The sequence below is a fragment of the Pseudophryne corroboree genome, chromosome 4 (genome assembly GCF_028390025.1).
Source record: "Pseudophryne corroboree isolate aPseCor3 chromosome 4, aPseCor3.hap2, whole genome shotgun sequence".
NCBI lineage: Eukaryota > Metazoa > Chordata > Amphibia > Anura > Myobatrachidae > Pseudophryne > Pseudophryne corroboree.
This window is the reverse complement of record NC_086447.1, coordinates 81,285,432-81,304,456: the sequence shown is the minus strand read 5'-3', so window position 1 is coordinate 81,304,456 and position 19,025 is coordinate 81,285,432. Positions and strand designations below refer to the sequence as shown.

The window sequence follows — 19,025 nt, the reverse complement described above, 5'->3', positions numbered from 1 at the left end:
GGCCTGCGCCAGCAACAGTCCGGACATGCCTGCCCTCCCAGCGGCATTAGACCACTGCTGGCACACCCTCTCCCGCTCCGTGAAAGCCTCTGCCTGTCAATCTGGCTGAGCTGATCACAGCATCTCATGTGTGCGCATGCGCAGTGCGGCCGCTGCACGTGCGCACTACAGAAAGAGTTTCAGGCTGCAGCGATCGGGTCTGAATTAGGCCCATAATTTGGACACGTGTGGCTGTTCATACAACTGAGCATAGTAATGCAACCAGAAGAGAATCGCTCACACTGGTCTTTAATGGTCATGTTTTGACCGTTCGTTCCAAAATGCTCATTAATTACATTGTAATATTAATTTGGATAGGTTCATTTCCATAAAGATAAATTTCTGGCCATGGGGAATATTTATCAAAGCTTTGAGAGTGATAAAATGGGAGAGCTAAAGTATTAATGCTGGGCATACATTATACAATGATAGGCCTGATTTGCTGATTATTGGCAGATCGGGCTGATAATCACATAGTACTACAGTATATATAGCCACGACCAACCACAAATTATTGGTCTGCTGGACATGTCCGGCTATGGGTTACAGTATACTATATAGTGGTCATTGACCTGTACTGTGTATTCACCACTGGGAATTACTGTACTGTATACTGGCCATAAGGACTGTATAGTCATGGGCGTTTCTAGAATGGGTGTAATGTGTGCGGTTAAGGCGGGCCCCTGGGTCCAGGGAGGGGCCCACACCGCACACATTGCACCCATATTTTAATACTTACCTCTCCGGAGTCCAGCATCAGATCTTCTCATTATCACAAGTGACATACTATAGGAGGAGATGTACGAAGCCTTTTAGATTTATAAAAGCGGAGAGAAATAAAGTACCAGCCAATCAGATCCTAACTGCTGTGTTTCAGGCTGGGTTTGAAATATGACAGGAGCTGATTGGTCAGTAGTTTATCTCTCTCCACTTTCTCTCTCTCCAAGGCTTATTACGAATAAAGTAGAGTGACCATATTATCCCTTTTACCTGGGACACTCATAGATTACACAGGTTCTGTGGCTGATTAAAACTAGTGATGAGCGGGTTCGGTTTCTCGGAAACCAAACCCCCCCGAACTTCACCCTTTTTACACGGGTCCGAGCCATACTCGGATTCTCCCGTATGGCTCGGGTAACCCAAGCGCGCCCGAACGTCATCATCCCGCTGTCGGATTCTCGTGAGATTCGGATTCTATATAAGCAGCCGCGCGTCGCCGCCATTTTCACTTGTGCATTGGAAATGTTAGGGAGAGGACGTGGCTGGCGTCCTCTCCGTTTATGTTGATGCATTGCAAAAATTTTGTGCTTGCTTATTACTTAATTGTGGGGACTCGGGAGCAGCTGTATTATATAGGAGGAGTACAGTGCAGAGTTTTGCTGACAGTGACCACCAGTATTATACGTTGTCTGCCTGAAAAACGCTCCATATCTGTGCTCAGTGTGCTGCATATATCTGTGCTCACACTGCTTTATTGTGAGGACTGGGGACCAGCAGTATTATATAGGAGGAGTACAGTGCAGAGTTTTGCTGACCAGTGACCACCAGTATACGTTGTCTGCCTGAAAAACACTCCATATCTGTGCTCAGTGTGCTGCATATATCTGTGCTCACACTGCTTAATTGTGGGGACTGGGGAGCACCAGTATTACATGGGAGGAGTACAGTGCAGAGTTTTGCTGACAGTGACCACCAGTATACGTTGTCTGCCTGAAAAACACTCCATATCTGTGCTCAGTGTGCTGCATATATCTGTGCTCACACTGCTTAATTGTGGGGACTGGGGAGCACCAGTATTACATAGGAGGAGTACAGTGCAGAGTTTTGCTGACCAGTGACCACCAGTATTATACGTTGTCTGCCTGAAAAACACTCCATATCTGTGCTCAGTGTGCTGCATATATCTGTGCTCACACTGCTTAATTGTGGGGACTGGGGAGCAGCTGTATTATATAGCAGGAGTACAGTGCAGAGTTTTGCTGACCAGTGACCACCAGTATACGTTGTCTGCCTGAAAAACGCTCCTTATCTGTGCTCAGTGTGCTGCATATATCTGTGCTCACACTGCTTTATTGTAGGGACTGGGGACCACCAGTATATTATATAGGAGGAGTACAGTGCAGAGTTTTGCTGACAGTGACCACCAGTATACGTTGTCTGCCTGAAAAACGCTCCATATCTGTGCTCAGTGTGCTGCATATATCTGTGCTCACACTGCTTAATTGTGGGGACTGGGGAGCAGCTGTATTATATAGCAGGAGTACAGTGCAGAGTTTTGCTGACAGTGACCACCAGTATACGTTGTCTGCCTGAAAAACACTCCATATCTGTGCTCAGTGTGCTGCTTTATTGTGGGGACTGGGCGCATACTTGCCTACCAGACCCTCTCCATGAGGGAGAAAATGCTCTGTTCCTGGACTTTCCTGGTAATGTATGATTGCCATCACCTGTGCTGAGCTAGGTAATTGATAAGAAAGGTGTTTCACCACAGGTGATGGCAATCATACATTACCAGGAAAGTCCAGGAACAGAGCATTTTCTCCCTCATGGAGAGGGTCAGGTAGGCAAGTATGCAATAAAGTAGAGTGACCATATTATCCCTTTTACCTGGGACACTCATAGATTACACAGGTTCTGTGACTGATTAAAACTAGTGATGAGCGGGTTCGGTTTCTCGGAAACAAAACCCCCCCAAACTTCACCCTTTTTACATGGGTCCGAGCAATACTCGGATTCTCCCGTATGGCTCGGGTAACCCAAGCGCGCCCGAACGTCATCATCCCGCTGTCGGATTCTCGCGAGATTCGGATTCTATATAAGCAGCCGCGCGTCGCCGCCATTTTCACTCGTGCATTGGAAATGTTAGGGAGAGGACGTGGCTGGCGTCCTCTCCGTTTATGTTGATGCATTGCAAATATTTTGTGCTTGCTTATTACTTAATTATGGGGACTGGGGAGCAGCTGTATTATATAGGAGGAGTACAGTGCAGAGTTTTGCTGACAGTGACCACCAGTATTATACGTTGTCTGCCTGAAAAACACTCCATATCTGTGCTCAGTGTGCTGCATATATCTGTGCTCACACTGCTTTATTGTGGGGACTGGGGACCACCAGTATTATATAGGAGGAGGAGTACAGTGCAGAGTTTTGCTGACAGTGACCACCAGTATTATATGTTGTCTGCCTGAAAAACACTCCATATCTGTGCTCAGTGTGCTGCGTATATCTGTGCTCACACTGCTTAATTGTGGGGACTGGGGAGCAGCTGTATTATATAGGAGGAGTACAGTGCAGAGTTTTGCTGACAGTGACCACCAGTATTATACGTTGTCTGCTTGAAAAACGCTCCATATCTGTGCTCAGTGTGCTGCATATATCTGTGCTCACACTGCTTTATTGTGGGGACTGGGGACCACCAGTATTATATAGGAGGAGGAGTACAGTGCAGAGTTTTGCTGACAGTGACCACCAGTATTATACGTTGTCTGCCTGAAAAACACTCCATATCTGTGCTCAGTGTGCTGCATATATCTGTGCTCACACTGCTTAATTGTGGGGACTGGGGAGCAGCTATATTATATAGCAGGAGTACAGTGCAGAGTTTTGCTGACCAGTGACCACCAGTATACGTTGTCTGCCTGAAAAACGATCCTCATCTGTGCTCAGTGTGCTGCATATATCTGTGCTCACACTGCTTTATTGTGGGGACTGGGGACCAGCAGTATTATATAGGAGGAGTACAGTGCAGAGTTTTGCTGACCAGTGACCACCAGTATTATACGTTATCTGCCTGAAAAATGGTCCTCATCTGTGCTCAGTGTGCTGCATATATCTGTGCTCACACTGCTTTATTGTAGGGACTGGGGACCACCAGTATATTATATAGGAGGAGTACAGTGCAGAGTTTTGCTGACAGTGACCACCAGTATACGTTGTCTGCCTGAAAAATGCTCCATATCTGTGCTCAGTGTGCTGCATATATCTGTGCTCACACTGCTTAATTGTGGGGACTGGGGAGCAGCTGTATTATATAGCAGGAGTACAGTGCAGAGTTTTGCTGACAGTGACCACCAGTATACGTTGTCTGCCTGAAAAACACTCCATATCTGTGCTCAGTGTGCTGCTTTATTGTGGGGACTGGGGCATACTTGCCTACCAGACCCTCTCCATGAGGGAGAAAATGCTCTGTTCCTGGACTTTCCTGGTAATGTATGATTGCCATCACCTGTGGTGAAACATCTTTCTTATCAATTACCTAGCTCAGCACAGGTGATGGCAATCATACATTACCAGGAAAGTCCAGGAACAGAGCATTTTCTCCCTCATGGAGAGGGTCAGGTAGGCAAGTATGGACTGGGGACCACCAGTATAATATTATATAGGAGGAGTACAGTGCAGAGTTTTGCTGACCAGTGACCACCAGTATATAATATATAGCATTACGGTACAGTAGGCCACTGCTGTACCTACCTCTGTGTCATCATTAAGTATACTATCCATCTAGATTCTATACCTGTGGTGCATTTCAGTTGTGCAGTTTGCTGACACAGTGACCACCAGCATATATAGCAGTACGGTACGGAAGGCCACTGCTGTACCTACCTCTGTGTCGTCATTAAGTATACTATCCATCTACATTCTATACCTGTGGTGCATTTTAGTTTTGCAGTTTGCTGACAAAGTGACCACCAGTATACTATATATAGCAGTATGGTACGAAAGGCCACTGCTGTACCTACCACTGTGTCGTCATTAAGTATACTATCCATCTACATTCTATACCTGTGGTGCATTTAGTTTTGCAGTTTGCTGACACAGTGACCACCAGTATACTATATATAGCAGTACGGTACGGAAGGCCACTGCTGTACCTACCTCTGTGTCGTCATTAAGTATACTATCCATCTACATTCTATACATGTGGTGCATTTTAGTTTTGCCGTTTGCTGACACAGTGACCACCAGTATACTATATATAGCAGTACGGTACGGATGGCCACTGCTGTACCTACCTCTGTGTCGTCAAGTATACTATCCATCCATACCTGTGGTGCATTTCAGTTTTGCACAGTTTGCTGACCACCAGTATATAATATATAGCATTACGGTACAGTAGGCCACTGCTGTACCTACCTCTGTGTCGTCAAGTATACTAGCTTAGTCACACAGCGACCTTGGTGCGCCTCTTTTTTTCTTTGCATTATGTGTTGTTTGAGGACAATTTTTTTGAAGTGCCATCCTGTCTGACACTGCAGTGCCACTCCTAGATGGGCCAGGTGTTTGTGTCGGCCACTTGTGTCGCTTAGCTTAGCCATCCAGTGACCTCTGTGCAAATTTTAGGACTAAAAATAATATTGTGAGGTGTGAGGTGTTCAGAATAGACTGGAAATGAGTGGAAATTATGGTTATTGAGGTTAATAATACTATGGGATCAAAATGACCCCCAAATTCTATGATTTAAGCAGTTTTTTAGGGTTTTTTGAAAAAAACACCCGAATCCAAAACACACCCGAATTCGACAAACAATTTTCGGTGAGGTTTTGCCAAAACGTGTCCGAATCCAAAACACGGCCGCGGAACCGAATCCAAAACCAAAACACAAAACCCGAAAAATGTCCGGTGCACATCACTAATTTAAAACCAGCTGGAATGCAGGCTTGAAGTCAGCCAGCCACAGAACCTGTGTAATCCATGAGTGTCCCAGGTAAAAGGGATAATATGGTCACTCTAAATAAAGATGCTTAGAGGTCTAATGGTACATTAATGTGCGACCAAAGGGGCATCTTTGCACGCAAGCAGGAAATCATCGGGAGTCTCTGTGCAAGTAACAGCAACTGAGTCATTAGAAAATATTTAGCAGATCCGCTGAGTGCAAAAACTTATTCAGGCTCATAATTAGCTCCAGCTGTGGATCCATGGACCAGCCAGTAGTGGATACACCTGTGCACTAACCAGGAGATATAGAAAACATGTATTGTCAGGGGTCCCCAATCACCAGAATTTGGAAACACTGCTGTTTTGTAATAAAACACATTTTTTATTAATTGCTGCATACCCTCCAACATGACCCATTCCATTGGGTACAAAATGCTCTGTTCCTGGACTTCCCTGTTAATTTCTTATTGCAATCATCTGTGAAGAAACACCTTTCTTCTCATTAACTAGTTCAACCAGAGGCGTAACTCTGGGAGGCAATGGAGTCATCTGCCGCCGGGCTCCTGCTCTGAAGGGGGGCACCTCTCCTCACATTCTGTAACACCATTGAAATAAGTTAATTGATAGCTGCCGCTATCTTTTCAGTGACCGACTTCCTCACTGGTCCCTGCACCTTACAAATCACACCATTTTTATTATACTGTAGATACACATTTTACAAGTGTCATACTCAGGATTAGAAACCACAACCTATTACACTGGAAGCAGACACCTTACTGATGAAGCGGTTAGCTCCTGTATAGAAAATATGAGAATTCTAACTACACTGCTCAAAAAAAGAAAGGGAACACTAAAATAACACATCCTAGATCTGAATGAATGAAATATTCTTATTAAATACTTTGGCCCTCATTCCGAGTTGTTCGCTCGGTATTTTTCATCGCATCGCAGTGAGAATTCTCTTAGTGCGCATGCGTAATGTTCGCACTGCGCATGCGTCAAGTAACTTTACTAAGAAGAAAGTAATTTTACTCACGGCTTTTTCGTCGCTCCGGAGAACGCATTGTGATTGACAGGAAATGGGTGTTACTGGGCGGATGTACGGCGTTTTAGGGGCGTGTGGCAGGAAACGCTACCGTTTCCGGAAAAAACGCAGGCGTGTCTGGAGAAACGGTGGGAGTGCTTGGGCGAACGCTGGGTGTGTTTATGACGTCAGCCGGGACCGAAAAGCACTGAATTGATCGCACAGGCAGAGTAAGTCTGGAGTTACTCAGAAACTGCTAACTCGGTTTTGATCGCAATATTGCGAATACATCGGTCGCACATTTAAGATGTTTAGATTCACTCCCAGTAGGCGGCGGCTTAGCGTGTGTAACTCTGCTATAATCGCCTTGCGAGCGAACAACTCGGAATGAGGGCCTTTGTTCTTTACATAGTTGAATGTGCTGACAACAAAATCACACAAAAAATAAGATTTTACTCACCGGTAAATCTATTTCTCGTAGTCCGTAGTGGATGCTGGGAACTCCGAAAGGACCATGGGAATAGCGGCTCCGCAGGAGACTGGGCACAACTAAAGAAAGCTTTAGGTCACCTGGTGTGCAGTGCACTGGCTCCTCCCACTATGACCCTCCTCCAAGCCTCAGTTAGGATACTGTGCCCGGAAGAACTGACATAATAAGGAAAGATTTTGAATCCCGGGTAAAACTCTTACCAGCCACACCAATCACACCGTATAACTCGTGATACTATACCCAGTTTAACAGTATGAAATACAACTGAGCCTCTCAACAGATGGCTCAACAATAACCCTTTAGTTAACAATAACTATGTACAATTATTGCAGACAATCCGCACTTGGGATGGGCGCCCAGCATCCACTACGGACTACGAGAAATAGATTTACCGGTGAGTAAAATCTTATTTTCTCTGACGTCCTAGTGGATGCTGGGAACTCCGAAAGGACCATGGGGATTATACCAAAGCTCCCAAACGGGCGGGAGAGTGCGGGTGACTCTGCAGCACCGAATGAGAGAACTCAAGGTCCTCCTCAGCCAGGGTATCAAATTTGTAGAATTTAGCAAACGTGTTTGCCCCTGACCAAGTAGCAGCTCGGCAGAGTTGTAAAGCCGAGACCCCTCGGGCAGCCGCCCAAGATGAGCCCACTTTCCTCGTGGAGTGGGCTTTTATTGATTCAGGATGCGGCAGTCCAGCCGCAGAATGCGCCAGCTGAATTGTGCTACAGATCCAGCGAGCAATAGTCTGCTTAGAAGCAGGAGCACCCAGTTTGTTGGGTGCATACAGGATAAACAGCGAGTCAGTTTTCCTGACTCCAGCCGTCCTGGAAATATAAATTTTCAAGGCCCTGACTACGTCCAGTAACTTGGAATCCTCCAAGTCCCTAGTAGCCGCAGGCACTACAATAGGTTGGTTCAAGTGAAAAGCTGATACCACCTTAGGGAGAAACTGGGGACGAGTCCTCAATTCTGCCCTATCCATATGGAAAATCAGATAAGGGCTTTTAAAAGACAAAGCCGCCAATTCTGAAACACGCCTGGCCGAAGCCAAGGCCAATAACATGACCACTTTCCACGTGAGATATTTTAGATCCACGGTTTTTAGTGGCTCAAACCAATGTGATTTTAGGAAACTCAACACCACGTTGAGATCCCAAGGTGCCACTGGAGGCACAAAAGGGGGCTGAATATGCAACACTCCTTTTACAAATGTCTGAACTTCAGGTAGTGAAGCTAGTTCTTTCTGGAAGAAAATCGACAGAGCCGATATCTGTACCTTAATGGAGCCTAACTTCAGGCCCATAGTCACTCCTGCTTGTAGGAAATGCAGAAATTGACCCAGTTGAAATTCCTCTGTTGGGGCCTTTCTGGCCTCACACCAAGCAACATATTTCCGCCATATGCGGTGATAATGTTTTGCAGTTACATCTTTCCTGGCTTTAATCAGCGTAGGAATGACTTCCTCCGGAATGCCCTTTTCCTTTAGGATCCGGCGTTCAACCGCCATGCCGTCAAACGCAGCCACGGTAAGTCTTGGAACAGACAGGGCCCCTGCTGCAGCAGGTCCTGTCTGAGCAGCAGAGGCCATGGGTCCTCTGAGATCATATCTTGAAGTTCCGGGTACCACGCTCGTCTTGGCCAATCCGGAACCACGAGTATTGTTCTTACTCCTCGTTTTCTTATTATTCTCAGTACCTTTGGTATGAGAGGCAGAGGAGGTAACACATAAACTGACTGGTACACCCACGGTGTCACTAGAGCGTCCACAGCTATCGCCTGAGGGTACCTTGACCTGGCGCAATATCTCTCTAGTTTTTTGTTTAGGTGGGACGCCATCATGTCCACCTGTGGCCGTTCCCACCGATTTACAATCAGTGTGAAGACTTCTGGATGAAGTCCCCACTCTCCCGGGTGGAGGTCATGCCTGCTGAGAAAGTCTGCTTACCAGTTGTCCACTCCCGAAATGAACACTGCTGACAGTGCTAGTACGTGATTTTCCGCCCATTGGAGAATCCTTGTGGCTTCTGCCATTGCCATCCTGCTTCTTGTGCCGCCCTGTCGATTTACATGGGCGACTGCCGTGATGTTGTCTGACTGGATCAGTACCGGCTGGTGTAGAAGCAGGGGTTTTGCCTTACTTAGGGCATTGTAAATGGCCCTTAGTTCCAGAATATTTATGTGTAGGGAAGTCTCCTGACTCGACCATAGTACTTGGAAGTTTCTTCCCTGTGTGACTGCCCCCCAGCCTCGAAGGCTGGCATCCGTGGTCACCAGGACCCAGTCCTGTATGCCGAATCTGCGGCCCTCTAGAAGATGAGCACTCTGCAGCCACCACAGCAGAGACACCCTGGTTCTTGGAGACAGGGTTATTAGGCGATGCATCTGAAGATGCGATCCGGACCATTGGTCCAACAGGTCCCACTGAAAGATTCTGGCATGGAACCTGCCGAAAGGAATTGCTTCGTAAGAAGCCACCATCTTTCCCAGGACTCGCGTGCAGTGATGCACCGACACCTGTTTTGGTTTCAGGAGGTCTCTGACTAGAGATGACAGCTCCTTGGCTTTCTACTCCGGGAGAAACACTTTTTTCTGGACTGTGTCCAGAATCATACCCAGGAACAGTAGACGTGTCGTCGGAACCAGCTGTGATTTTGGAATATTCAGAATCCAACCGTGCTGGTGTAGCACCTCCTGAGATAGAGCTACTCCTACCAACAACTGCTCCTTGGACCTCGCCTTTATTAGGAGATCGTCCAAGTACGGGATAATTAAAACTCCCTTTTTTCGAAGGAGTATCATAATTTCCGCCATTACCTTGGTAAACACCCTCGGTGCCGTGGACAGTCCAAACGGCAGCGTCTGGAATTGGTAATGTCAATCCTGTACCACAAATCTGAGGTACTCCTGGTGGGGATGGTAAATGGGGATATGCAGGTAAGCATCCTTGATGTCCAGGGATACCATGTAATCCCCCTCGTCCAGGCTTGCAACAACCGCCCTGAGCGATTCCATCTTGAACTTGAATTTTTTTATGTATGTGTTCAAGGATTTCAAATTTAAAATGGGTCTCACCGAACCGTCCGGTTTCGGTACCACAAACAGTGTGGAATAGTAACCCCGTCCTTGTTGAAGTAGGGGCACCTTGATTATCACCTGCTGGGAATACAGCTTGTGAATTGCCGCTAGCACAGCCTCCCTGTCTGAGGGAGTAATCGGCAAGGCAGATTTTAGGAACCGGTGGGGTGGAGACGCCTCGAATTCCAGTTTGTACCCTTGAGATACTATTTGAAGGATCCAGGGATCCACCAGTGAGCGAGCCCACTGATCGCTGAAATTTTTGAGGCGGACCCCACCGTACCTGGCTCCGCCTGTGGAGCCCCACCGTCATGCGGCGGACTTGGAAGAAGCGGGGGAGGACTTCTGCTCCTGGGAACCTGCTGTTTGTTGCAGCCTTTTTCCCCTACCTCTGCCTCTGGACAGAAAAGACCCGCCTTTTCCACACCTGTTTTTCTGGGTCCGAAAGGACTGTACCTGATAAAACGGCGCCTTCTTAGGCTGTGAGGGAACATGGGGTAAAAATTCTGACTTCCCAGCAGTTGCTGTGGAAACTAGGTCCGAGAGACCATCCCCAAATAACTCCTCACCTTTATAAGGCAAAACTTCCATGTGCCTTTTCGAATCTGCATCCCCTGTCACTGCCGAGTCCATAAGCCTCTCCTAGCAGAAATGGACAATGCACTTATTTTAGATGCCAGCCGGCAGATCTCCCTCTGTGCATCTCTCATGTATAAGAATGAGTCTTTTATATGCTCTATGGTTAGCAGAATAGTGTCCCTGTCTAGGGTGTCAATATTTTCTGACAGGGAATCTGACCACGCAGCGGCAGCACTGCACATCCATGCTGACGCAATAGCTGGTCTAAGTATAATGCCTGAGTGTGTATACACAGACTTCAGGATCGCCTCCTGCTTTCTATCAGCAGGTTCCTTAAGGGCGGCCGTATCCGGAGACGGTAGTGCCACCTTTTTAGACAAACGTGTGAGCGCTTTATCCACCCTAGGAGGTGTTTCCCTAAATCCCAATGTGACCTATCCTCTGGCGGGAAAGGGAACACCATTAGTAACTTCTTAGAGATTACCAATCTTTTATCAGGGAAAGCCCACGCTTCTTCACACACTTCATTTAATTCTTCAGATGGGGGAAAAACTACGGGTAGTTTTTTCTCCCCAAACATAATACCCTTTTTAGTGGTACCTGGGTTTATATCAGAAATGTGTAACACCTCTTTCATTGCCTCAATCATGCAACGAAATGCCCTAGTGGACATTAGATTAGACTCATCGTCGTCAACACTGGTATCAGTATCCGTGTCGACATCTGCGTCTGCCATCTGAGGTAGCGGGCGTTTTAGAGCCCCTGATGGCCTTTGAGAGGCCTGGGCAGGCACGAGTTGAGAAGCCGGCTGTCCCGCATTTGGCATGTCGTCAAATTTTTTATGTAAGGAGTCGACACTTGCACGTAATTCCTTCCATAAGTCCATCCACTCAGGTGTCTGCCCCGCAGGGGGTGACATCACTTCTATAGGCATCTGCTCCGCCTCCACATAATTTTCCTCATCAAACATGTCGACACAGCCGTACCGACACACCGCACACACACAGGGAATGCTCTAACAGAGGACAGGACCCACAAAAGCCCTTTGGGGAGACAGAGTGAGAGTATGCCAGCACACACCAGAGCGCTATATAATGCAGGGACTAACTGAATTATGTCCCCTATAGCTGCTGTTATATATACTGCGCCTAAATTTAGTGCCCCCCCTCTCTTTTTTACCCTTTTCTGTAGTGCAGACTGCAGGGGAGAGCCAGGGAGCTTCCTTCCAGCGGAGCTGTGAGGGAGAAATGGCGCCAGTGTGCTGAGGGAGATAGCTCCGCCCCTTTTTCGCGGACTTTTCTCCCACATTTTTATGGATTCTGGCAGGGGTAATTATCACATATATAGCCTCTGGGGCTATATATTGTGATATATTTGCCAGCCAAGGTGTTTTTATTGCTGCTCAGGGCGCCCCCCCCTAGCGCCCTGCACCCTCAGTGACCGGAGTGTGAAGTGTGTATGAGGAGCAATGGAGCACAGCTGCAGTGCTGTGCGCTACCTTGGTGAAGACTGATGTCTTCTGCCGCTGATTTTCCGGACCTCTTCTTGCTTCTGGCTCTGTAAGGGGGACGGCGGCACGGCTCCGGGACCGAACACCAAGGCCAGTTCCATGCGGTCGATCCCTCTGAAGCTAATGGTGTCCAGTAGCCTAAGAAGTCCAAGCTAGCTGCAAGCAGGTAGGTTCGCATCTTCTCCCCTTAGTCCCTCGGTGCAGTGAGCCTGTTGCCAGCAGGTCTCACTGTAAAATAAAAAACCTAACATATACTTTCTTTCTAGAAGCTCAGGAGAGCCCCTAGTGTGCATCCAGCTCGGCCGGGCACAAAGATCTAACTGAGGCTTGGAGGAGGGTCATAGTGGGAGGAGCCAGTGCACACCAGGTGACCTAAATCTTTCTTTAGTTGTGCCCAGTCTCCTGCGGAGCCGCTATTCCCATGGTCCTTTCGGAGTTCCCAGCATCCACTAGGACGTCAGAGAAATTATCAATGGAAATCAAATTTATTAACCCATGGAGGTCTGGATTTGGAGTCACACTCAAAATTAAAGTGGAAAAACACACTACAGGCTGATTCAACTTTGATGTAATGTCCTTAAAACAAGTCAAAATTAGGCTCAGTAGTGTATGTGGCCTCCACGTGCCTGTATGACCTCCCTACAACCCACACAAGTGGCTCAGGGTGTGCAGCTCATCCAGGATGGCACATCAATGTGAGCTGTGGCAAGAAGGTTTGCTGTGTCTGTCAGCGTAGTGTCCTGAGCATGGAGGCGCTACCAGGAGACAGGCCAGTACATCAGGAGACGTGGAGGAGGCCGTAGGAGGGCAACAACCCAGCAGCAGGACAGCTACCTCCGCCTTTGTGCAAGGAGGAACAGGAGGAGCACTGCCAGAGCCCTGCAAAATGACCTCCAGCAAGCCACAAATGTGCATGTGTCTACTCAAATGATCAGAAACAGACTCCATGAGGGTGGTATGAGGGTGGTATAGAATATATGCCCAAATCATTTAAACTGTTCAAATGTTGTTACCAATTACAACAATTTTCCTTTTAACACTGCCCAAAGCATGTTTCAAGTTTTAAAGTAATAACTTTAGCAATGTTCCAGTGTAGATCTACCAGACACTGAAATGAGTTATGTGATGGTGGAGGTGTGTGGACATTGGCTGTCAGTGACTATTTCTAGTTCCAACATACCTCCCAACATGACCCTCTCCAGGAGGGACCCAATGCTCTGCTCCTGGAGAGGGTCCTGGACTTTTCTCTTAAATTATGATTGCCAGTACCTGTGTTGAACAGGTTTATGGTGATGGCAATCATAAATTAAGAGAAAAGTCCAGGAGCAGAGCATTCTGTCCCTCCTGGAGAGGGTCATGTTGGGAGGTATGGTTCCAATGATGTAGTCAGGGACTGTTTGGTTGGTTCTTTGTGTATTTACTAGTTAGAACAGTATCTCAATGCTCGTGTCCTTATAAGGAAGGTAAATTATTCCTAATCTGCAGCTTTATATATGCATTAATCCAGTGGTAGCCAACCCTGGTCCTCAAGAGCTACCAACAGTTCATGTTTTGGAGCTCACCTACCGGGTGCACAGGTGTAGTCATTACTCACTGACACATTTTAAAAGATCCACAGATGGCGCAAATGACTTAACTTGTGATTCTGTAAGGAGACCTGGAAAACGTTAACTGTTGGTAGCTCTTGAGGACCAGGGTTGGCTACCCCTGCACTAATCTCATCACCTATTACATTACCTTTTGGATTGTTACGTGGGGTCTCTTGAAGTTCAAAATGTGAATGTTTCCTATGATTGGGAAAGGCCATGGTCCAGGAGGATAATTCGGATGAATGCGTGACTTCCGCTTGTATAAAACAGCAGCCACAAAAACACACGTTATAATGTACAGGAGAATTGTGATCGGATGAGAGAAATCCATGACTTCAGCAAAGCCGAGATCACTAAGACAAAACAGGAATTTGTGTTAGAAATGGGGCTAGACAAGATTATATAACACATCTATATCTAAAATTCACATTTAACCAACAGTTTTATTATGAGTTGTGTATTTTGTATTTTGCGTTGTGACTTAGCCAAGCGTTTAATTCACAATCACTATTCATTTTAAGCAAATGAGAAGAGACTTTTACTGACTCATGGTGACAGACCGACAGTGTCGACTATAAAATAAAGGTGATTTTTTTTTCAGAGTTGTTAGCAAACCGAAAAAGTTAGCAATTGGGAAAAACCATGGGGATGTAGTTATGTGACCAGTGGTCAGGAGACTGCCGGTCACATTACCGACGGCTACATCCCACTCCCCTCTAAATCCCGACACTCGGTATGCCGACTAGCAGGGAATATTCCCACTCGTGGGTGTCAGCGGCACCAATAGAGTTGGAATAGAACCTGGGGTGAGCAAGTATGCTGACCGTCGGGATGCCGAGCAGTGGTAAAGCATACCCAAGCCAAGCCATGTTGCACTGCAGGTGGGGCAGATGTAACATGTGCACAGAGAGTTAGATTTGGGTGGGTTATATTGTTTCTGTGCAGGGTAAATACTGGCTGCTTTATTTTTACACTGCAATTTAGATTTCAGTTTGAACACCCCTCACCCAAATCTAACTCTCTCTGCACATGTTACATCTGCCCCACCTGCAGTGCACATGGGCCCTCATTCCGAGTTGTTCGCTCGCAAGGCGATTATAGCAGAGTTACACACGCTAAGCCGCCGCCTACTGGGAGTGAATCTAAACATCTTAAATGTGCGACCGATGTATTCGCAATATTGCGATCAAAACCGAGTTAGCAGTTTCTGAGTAACTCCAGACTTACTCTGCCTGTGCGATCAATTCAGTGCTTTTCGGTCCCGGCTGACGTCATAAACACACCCAGCGTTCGCCCAAGCACTCCCACCGTTTCTCCAGACACGCCTGCGTTTTTTCCGGAAACGGTAGCGTTTCCTGCCACACGCCCCTAAAACGCCGTACATCCGCCCAGTAACACCCATTTCCTGTCAATCACAATGCGTTCTCCGGAGCGACGAAAAAGCCGTGAGTAAAATTACTTTCTTCTTAGTAAAGTTACTTGACGCATGCGCAGTGCGAACATTACGCATGCGCACTAAGAGAATTCTCACTGCGATGCGATGAAAAATACCGAGCGAACAACTCGGAATGAGGGCCATGGTTTGCCCAATTGCTAACTTTTTTGGTTTGCCATCAACTCTGAATAACCCCCAAAGTTTCAAGTTTCAAATATTTATACACATCGGAAAGTGCAAGGTTTGCAGTTTATGTGTATGTGTTTATGTGAATGCAGAGGCAGAACTCTGGGAGGCAACGGAGTCATCTGCCGCCGGGCCCCTGCTCTTAAGGGGGGCACCTCTCCTCAGATTCTGTGACACCATTGAATTAAGTTAATTGATATCTGTCGCTGTCTTTTCAGTGGCCGACTTCCTCACTGGTCCCTGCACTTTACAAATCACACCCTCTGTATTATACTGAATATACACATTTTACAAGGGTCACACCCAGGATTAGAAACCACAACCTATTACACTGGAAGCAGACACCTTACTGATGGAGCGGTTAGCTCGTGTATAGGAAATATGAGAATTTTAGCTATATGAAGATACTTCTCTGACAATTACACGTAACTTCATATAGTTAGAATTTTCACGCTTCCTCTACAGAAGCAAATAACTCCATCAGTAAAGTGTCTGCTGTTAGTGTAACAAGTCATGGGTTCTAATCCTGGGTATGACTGCCAAGAAATGTGTGATTTAAAATAAAAGACAATTAGATGCATAAATACAGTATATACTTTTTTTTCAGAACACTCCACACACACACACACACACACACACACACACACACACACACACACACACACACACACACACACACACACACACACACACTTATTTATCTTAATATAGGAAATAGGGGGGCTCCAATATTCATCTTTCCTCCGGGCAACTGGGACGAACTTACGCCACTGTGTGAATGTATTGTACTGGTTTGTACTAAACATCTTAGTGATATTTGGTGGACCCCTTTCTTTGAAAGTAAAGCATTCATAACCTAGAACCAGAAATAACGACACTGAGACTTGAATTTTGGCAGAAAATTGCTAGCTATTTATTTGTCCCTATCCATTAGGAAACCTGTAATAAAGAAATTAATTTAATATGCCGCTCCAGCTGGCATATGGTGGCGGCCCAAAAGAACGGCTCAATTAATCTGAATTAACTTTAAATAACTAACCCTATAAATTTACTAAAACTTACTATAAACCGGTAATAGGTGACAACTCAACCCCCACAGTGACTACCCACCGCTCCTGGGTGCCCTGCCACTGCCTTCCCGGGCGGGTGGTCAAGCGGCCATAAGTCGATGGAGGTGAGTGCACCTAAACCACAACAAACTGTAAAAACACTACAGTTTTCCCTACAATACAAAACTGCCGTTCTTTTCCGCCAATAAATAGCCAACGAAAACAGCCAACAACTTAAAGCCAAAGCCCACGTGCCACAAATTCTTAATACCAGGGCGGGAGGGTGGGAAAGCAAATCACCAAGAGACTTAAGATGGCCTCTCCTTCCCTATATATAGCAAACCCTCCCCCTAAAGAAGGCTGTACTTTCCTCACAGCTAGGTCCACCCCTCCCCAGATGTTTAACTCTTTCCTCTCCTATGCAGTCAATACTCTCTCCTAAACATCTTAGTGATATTTGGTGGACCCCTTTCTTTGAAAGTAAAGCATTCATAACCTAGAACCAGAAATAACGACACTGAGACTTGAATTTTGGCAGAAAATTGCTAGCTATTTATTTGTCCCTATCCATTAGGAAACCTGTAATAAAGAAATTAATTTAATATGCCGCTCCAGCTGGCATATGGTGGCGGCCGTTCTTTTCCGCCAACAGCGAAAGACTCATCCCCAAAGTCTTTCGCACCGCCACCATAAACCTACCCTAACTCCTGCAAAGCGAAACCTAGATCCTCCAGAAAAAACATCATCCCCTCATTGGATAGATGTACTCCATCGCGCCGGAAAAGGTGGCTGTCTCTGAACCGTATCCTCGGGTGGCGAACCACCCTCCCACCGTGGGACAGCACCCACTTTGCCACCGCTCCGTTCACCTTTTTCCGGGCCTCATCAATCTGGCGACCATCCGCCACACCCCTCCGACACAATCTTGGCACCATCATGGAAAAAACCAACACACAATTGGTCCATGCCGCGGTCACACTTGCCAGATCCTGTATCATGGCCCACTGCAGATCCAAGGATGTCCTCTTCCCCAGGTCGTTGCCACCTAGATGGACAACCAAAACCCTAGGGACTCCATGCTTGCTGGCCTGACTCACTAACCTACTCCTCAGCTCACCCCACATCATTCCTCGCCAGCCAAGCCATCTGACACCCTGTGTTCCTAGCAATGCCTGAGACCCTTCCGAGGCCACAAACCTGGCCGCCCAGTAAATGTAAGAGTGGCCAACCACCCAAATGGGCAAATAGTCTCCGAACCATCCTGAAGGGAAAAAGAGGGGTAGAATTGATTACTAAGAGGCTTATTAATTGTTTATACTGAAGGATCTGCCAAAAAAGAAAACTTTAGATCTCGCCATTGCAGCAGTCACGGCCTAGCCGACTGCACCATGTTCCGTTGCCAATTTAAAGCGCAATTAAAGACACAAAGGGGAAGGATCAAATAAAACAAACAAAATAAAAAAAAAGGGGGGGGGGGTATAAAATGGGAAACACATGTAATAACTCAGCTGGAGGTGAAACGTAAAGACCTGCTGAGGGACTCTGATTAGACCAAATTAGCCGAATTATAGATTAGAATTCAGTCCGTCAAGTCAGGCAAAAAATCGCAAATAACTCCAGACCCCCGCTGCCGACTCATGCCAGCAACGGCGAGTAGCTAATCCCTGAGTAGGATAAAAAAGGGGGAACACCAACAGACGCACAACACCATAAAATCACAGAACTGGAACAACGTAATACATTGCCATTTAAACAAAGCCCCAAGCGCAAACCGACCTCTCATGTGACGGGGCGAATATATCGTCTGTAACTTGACGACTTCCATCGCCCCACCGCTTGGATTTCAGTTCTGGAGCAACCCGCCGCAGCAGCCGACATCGCTGCGCCTATGCGAAAGGAATGGGTACCGAAAGCAGTGGGTGGGAGGCCCAAGCCCGCCAAACAACGACTCAGCATCCAACGAAACTGGTATTTCGTGACTGGCAGCCCATCATAATGCAACAGCCAAGACCCCTCCTTAACGGGTCGCACCACCACATATTGCCTTGCCAGCCAACTGGGCAAACGCTCTCCTCTAGCGCTGGAACCATTGTAACCCAGCGCCCTCTCCCCACTTGATCCGTCTTGGAGCGTCGCAACCTGCACAGCAAGGACCTCTCACCCACTACCACGTCCCCGACCAGCATGCGCGAATCTGCTCTCTTGGAAGGCGCTACCAACTCAGAAACTCGAAAGGCCCCGTGGTAAGCCATTGAGAACGCCAAACTAAACAAAAGCGTCTCAAACCTGGACGACGCGACTCGCCCTACCGCCTCGATGACGGCTGGCAACAAAGCCGCATCGATGGGCCGCCTCCTATCCGGTGGCGACGGCGCAACTCGCGCCCACCCT

At 47.1% G+C, this 19,025-nt stretch overlaps 1 protein-coding gene across 1 annotated transcript in view; it reads right to left on the bottom strand.

Moving 5' to 3' along the window:
• LOC134908938 (cytochrome P450 2K6-like) overlaps positions 1-19,025 on the bottom strand; it is a 183,973-nt gene that overhangs the window by 131,691 nt on the left and 33,257 nt on the right. The window contains exon 2 of the mRNA XM_063915200.1: positions 14,113-14,317. Within this exon, the coding sequence (XP_063771270.1) occupies positions 14,113-14,295 (183 nt within the window). The 5' untranslated portion in view covers positions 14,296-14,317. The remainder of the gene's footprint in view (positions 1-14,112; positions 14,318-19,025) is intronic.